The following is a 6,000-nucleotide window of genomic DNA, read 5'->3' on the forward strand; positions in this document are numbered from 1 at the left end:
TCAACCAGTCTATATATTAGCAGCAGACACAGTACAGTGCGGTAGTTCACGGCTGTGGCTACCTCTGTGTCGGCACTCGGCAGCCCGTCCATAATTGTATATACCAGTGACCAAACCGTGGTTTTTTTTTCTTTCTTTATACATACATACTAGTTACGAGTATACTATCTCTTTATCAACCAGTCTATATATTAGCAGCAGACACAGTACAGTGCGGTAGTTCACGGCTGTGGCTACCTCTGTGTCGGCACTCGGCAGCCCGTCCATAATTGTATATACCAGTGACCTAACCGTGGTTTTTTTTTCTTTCTTTATACATACATACTAGTTACGAGTATACTATCTCTTTATCAACCAGTCTATATATTAGCAGCAGACACAGTACAGTGCGGTAGTTCACGGCTGTGGCTACCTCTGTGTCGGCACTCGGCAGCCCGTCCATAATTGTATATACCACCTAACCGTGGTTTTTTTTTCTTTCTTTATACATACATACTAGTTACGAGTATACTATCTCTTTATCAACCAGTCTATATATTAGCAGCAGACACAGTACAGTGCAGTAGTTCACGGCTGTGGCTACCTCTGTGTCGGCACTCCGCAGCCCGTCCATAATTGTATATACCAGTGACCTAACCGTGGTTTTTTTTTTCTTTCTTTATACATACATACTAGTTACGAGTATACTATCTCTTTATCAACCAGTCTATATATTAGCAGCAGACACAGTACAGTGCGGTAGTTCACGGCTGTGGCTACCTCTGTGTCGGCACTCGGCAGCCCGTCCATAATTGTATATACCACCTAACCGTGGTTTTTTTTTCTTTCTTTATACATACATACTAGTTACGAGTATACTATCTCTTTATCAACCAGTCTATATATTAGCAGCAGACACAGTACAGTGCGGTAGTTCACGGCTGTGGCTACCTCTGTGTCGGCACTCGGCAGCCTGTCCATAATTGTATATACCACCTAACCGTGGTTTTTTTTTCTTTCTTTATACATACATACTAGTTACGAGTATACTATCTCTTTTTCTTTGCGTCATGTGCTGTTTGGGGAGGGTTTTTTGGAAGGGACATCCTACGGGACACTGCAGTGCTACTCCTAAATGGGCCCGGTGTTTGTGTCGGCCACTACGGTCGCTAATCTTACTCACACAGCTACCTCATTGCGCCTCTTTTTTTCTTTGCGTCATGTGCTGTTTGGGGAGGGTTTTTTGGAAGGGACATCCTACGTGACACTGCAGTGCCACTCCTAGATGGGCCCGGTGTTTGTGTCGGCCACTAGGGTCGCTAATCTTACTCACACAGCTACCTCATTGCGCCTCTTTTTTTCTTTGCGTCATGTGCTGTTTGGGGAGGGTTTTTTGGAAGGGACATCCTGCGTGACACTGCAGTGCCACTCCTAGATGGGCCCGGTGTTTGTGTCGGCCACTAGGGTCGCTTATCTTACTCACACAGCGACCTCGGTGCAAATTTTAGGACTAAAAATAATATTGTGAGGTGTGAGGTATTCAGAATAGACTGAAAATGAGTGTAAATTATGGTTTTTGAGGTTAATAATACTTTGGGATCAAAATGACCCCCAAATTCTATGATTTAAGCTGTTTTTTAGTGTTTTTGGAAAAAAACACCCGAATCCAAAACACACCCGAATCCGACAAAAATAATTCGGTGAGGTTTTGCCAAAACGCGTTCGAACCCAAAACACGGCCGCGGAACCGAACACAAAACCAAAACACAAAACCCGAAAAATTTCAGGCGCTCATCTCTAGATTAGATGAACAGTAATGTTGGGAGGTATGGCTAGCACAACTTTGTACCACTGACTGAAAACACCATAGGTCCTTTTTGGATCCCTGAATGGCTTGAGAAACATTTGTGTCCAGCTTTACCACATGTGGGAACAATTACAGTAACTATACCTAGCATCATCTACAAACTCATGTCATTAAATTCTCTGCTGCTTTGGGCATATGTGACAGTATGATTAGCTGTAAACTGTTCTATATCCAACACTACAAAACTGTATACTCTACTTATCTATTAAGCAGAAGATCATTATAAGCAATAAGTGCTCTGATCCTCCTCTAATATGTGATTAAAGAAATGAGAAAATCTTACGTGGAGATCTCCTGATGTCTCTGTTGCTCATATTGCCATGTAGTGGTTCAACTTTGAAGTCCAGGTAATAATCATCATCAGCATTCACATCTGGTACATACACAGAAAAGAACATACATAAGTGTCCACCAAGCAATTCTCTCACTTCCAAAAAATATAAGAACATGGGGTGTGTACATAAAACAACAACAATATAGTCATGAGGACATGTTAAAGGCATCACTCCATTGGGGTAGCTCACTGGTTCTGTGGTATTGGCCTGCTGGAGCAGGGTAGCCGAGACCCAGAGCCCCACCACCAGTGGCGTGTGGTGAGGTCAGTGGCTAGTGAGGCACTACAGCCATAATGACCGCCGAATCCTGCCGATGACCCCTAGCCAATGCCCGCTACTGCCTCTGAGCCGATACCAGCTGCCACAGCCAATGGCTTACAAACCCGCCCACAATCAACTGACCCAGCCCTCCGCCACTAATTTCTATCTCAGTCCGATGCCGCCAATGCCCGCCTGCTCATCATACTTGTGATATATTATACATTTTTATAGAAAAAAAAATTAGTGTTTGGGACTGGGAAGGGCGAGGGAGGAGGACATGAATGCAATTTTGTTGTCCAGGGCTTCCATTAACTTAATGGAGAAGGGTCTGAATAGTTAAAAAAAAAAAATGCGTGAGGTCCCACTCCTAAGTATAACCAGCCTCGGGCTCTTTTAGCCGGTCCTGGTTGTTTAAATACTGGGGAAAAAATTGGACAGGGGTTCCCCGTATTTAGACAACCAGCACCGGGCTCTTAGACCGGTCCTGGTTCCAAAAATACGAGGGATAAAAGATGTAGGGGTTCCCCGTATTTTTAAAACCAGCACCGGGCTCCACTAGCCAGAGAGATAATGTCACAGCCGGTGGACACTTTTATGTAGGTCCCTGCGGCCGTGGCATTACCCCCCAACTAGTCACCTCTGGCCGGGGTACCCTGGAGGAGTGGGGACCCCTTAAATCAAGGGGTCCCCCCCTCCAGGCACCCAAGGGCCAGGGGTGAAGCCCCAGGCTGTCCCCAACACCCCTGGGTGGTGGGTGCTGGGCTGATAGCCATGTGTGTAAAAAAATATATATTGTTTTTTGTTGTGGAACTACAAGGCCCAGCAAGCCTCCCCCGCTTGTTGGTACTTGGAGAACCTCAAGTACCAGCAGGCAGGGAAATAACGGGCTCACTGGTACCTGTAGTTCTACAACAACAAAAAATACCCAAATAAAAACAAACACCGTGACAGTAAAACTTTATTATAACACACTTACACACTCACACATACTTACCTACATCCCACGCCGGTCACGTCCAGTTGCCCAGTAGAATCCAATAGCGATACCTGTAAAAATGAGAGAGAGATTACTTACCTACATCCCACGCCGGTCACGTTCACTTGTCCAGTAGAATCCAAAGGGGTAGAGACACCTGTAAAAATGAACATTATACTGACATATCCATACCTCCCAACATGACCTCTCCAGGAGGGACAGAATGCTCTGCTCCTGGAGTTCCCTATTAATTTATGATTGCCATCACCTGTGCTGAACAGGTCTATGGATTACAAAGGTGTTTCAGCACAGGTGATGGGAATCATAAATTAATAAGGAACTCGAGGGGAGAGAGAGGGAGAGAGGGGGAGAGACTGCAGCGGGCGGAGGAGGACAGCCTCACTTACTGCACGGCCACCGCTGCTGCTGAGTGTCACTGTCAGATGATCGGGAGCCGGGAGGATGGGGGAGAGCTCCGCAGGACCACCGCTGCTGGTAAGGTGAACGGGAGCCGGAGCAGGACGACGGGAAGGGGGGGGGGGGGGGGGAGCCGCACACACTGAAGGCCCATCAGCGCCGGGACACGCCGCCTCCAGCGCCGCATGTCGGTGATTGGACAAGCGGATCCAGCCCTGGATCTGCTGTCCAATCACAGGTGCCTCGCTGACATGGGGGTGGTGTCCCTGTCAGCGAGGCACTTGGATCAGTGCTGCTTTCACCATTTTTTTTTATAGGCTTTTACAGCCCAGTGCTAGGCTCCGCCCCCCACACTGTCCCTGTTCCCATTATTCACGGGAGGCACTGCTATCAGTGCCTCCCAAAATGCTTTAAAGCAGGAAAATTCTTAGAATTCAAGAAAGAAGATACTTATGACACAGAATATGTGTCGTAAGTATCTTTTTATTATTTTAATAATTAATCACAGGGGAGGCACTGCCTCCCCTGACTGCACGTCCCTGCCCACCACGCCGGTGCAGAGCCTGACCAAGTGACTGGGGGCCTAATTCAGATCTCATCACAGCAGCAAATTTGTTAGCGAATTGGCAAAACTATGTGCACTGCAAGGGAGAGGGGGCAGATCTAACATGTGCAGAGGGAGTTGGATTTGGGTGGGGTGTGTTCAAACTTATATCTAAATTGCAGTGTAAAAATAAAGCACCCAGCATTTACCCTGCACAGAAACAATATACACGGACAGTACACTAAGCACAGGAGATGTACAAAAACAATCAGTTAGCAAATATCTCTAAATCAGGCCCATTGGTCGTTATGGCATTTACAGGCATTGGAGTAAGCTTAAAAATAAATTCAGTTATAAGAATAACATGACTTCTATTTATAGAGAACAGAAAGAGGAAGACAGAAAGGAAATAAAGACACACTATCATTGTAAGATAACCGGGTATCAGCTCTTTATATCTGTCATAGATTATCTCTGTCACTGGGTGATGTGGTGCCAGCATACAGCTCACGCTATTACTACACCAATGTGTAATACAAATGAAATGACACAATAGAAACTATATTATCTCCAGAGATACTTAGACATATTATAAAGTGTATAAAAATGTAACGCTTCTCCTGTAGCCGTTTAAATGTTACTTAGTCCACACAATGATGGTATTATACTGGCATAGTAAATAGTCCCAAAGGATAAGTACACATGCGGGGGTTTAGTGAAGAGACCGGGTAGGCTGCAAGGCATTGTTGGATCCCCGGCTTTCTCAGTCCCACAGGCCCCTTTACTCACAGTTTATAATGGAGACAGCGGCTAATAAGTAAGGGAGAGATCGGGCCCGTCACTGTAGATGTGTGGGGGCCCGGCAGTGTAGATGTGTGGGGGCCCGGCAGTGTAGATGTGTGGGGGCCCGGCAGTGTAGATGTGTGGGGGCCCGGCAGTGTAGATGTGTGGGGGCCCGGCAGTGTAGATGTGTGGGGGCCCGGCTGACTCAGAATCTCCTCACTGACAGCAAGATGGTAAATGCTGATACATTGATCTGCTGTCAGCCGCTGATACTATCCTTGTGGTTCACCACATCAGATGCTAGTGAGTGTGGACAATATATGTGATCCCAGACTTGGAACTGGTTATAAATAGGAACAAGTAATAAGCAGCTGCACAGTGCGTGTGCCAAAATGATGGTAACAAAATAGTGGCAAACAATCAAAGAATCAAACAATATCAGTATCCGGACCTCTGGTAATAGCTTCATGATTGCAAAACTATCAGATCAATGCTAATCTAGACGATTATTGATGCTTATTCCAGTGCCATTATTCCCTGTCTCTTCAACCGGTTTCTCCACACTGACAGGCAGCTTTCTCAAGAAGCAAGGATCCCTGTCAGCTCCTGTGAGCTGATTTATTACCTGTTTCTCAGGTGTTAGTTCTAAGTGCAATTAGGGTTGTGATTAACGTGCACAAAGCAGTACAATTGTTTTACACATACAGCTAGTAAATGCAGGCTAGTTAATTGATAATAAAGCTGTTTCACCACAGGTGATGGCAATCATACATTACCAGGAAAGTCCAGGAACAGAGCATTTTCTCCCTCATGGAGAGGGTCAGGTAGGCAAGTATGA

General features: G+C 45.9%; 1 protein-coding gene across 3 annotated transcripts in view; it reads right to left on the minus strand.

Moving 5' to 3' along the window:
* Nucleotides 1-5,740, minus strand: part of LOC135026854 (proteinase-activated receptor 1-like) — a 61,159-nt gene extending 55,419 nt beyond the window's left edge. For 2 of the 3 annotated variants that reach the window (XM_063953690.1, XM_063953663.1), the window contains exons 1-2: nt 5,614-5,740; nt 2,130-2,219 (exon numbers count right to left, since the gene is read on the minus strand). In XM_063953690.1, the coding sequence (XP_063809760.1) occupies nt 2,130-2,160 (31 nt within the window). In that variant the 5' untranslated portion in view covers nt 2,161-2,219; nt 5,614-5,740. Of the gene's footprint in view, nt 1-2,129; nt 2,220-5,168; nt 5,404-5,613 lie in introns of those variants that run through there. The other variant, XM_063953672.1, reaches the window with a different exon arrangement.
* Nucleotides 5,741-6,000: the final 260 nt, after the last annotated feature.

This window comes from Pseudophryne corroboree, chromosome 1 (genome assembly GCF_028390025.1).
Source record: "Pseudophryne corroboree isolate aPseCor3 chromosome 1, aPseCor3.hap2, whole genome shotgun sequence".
Classification (NCBI taxonomy): domain Eukaryota; kingdom Metazoa; phylum Chordata; class Amphibia; order Anura; family Myobatrachidae; genus Pseudophryne; species Pseudophryne corroboree.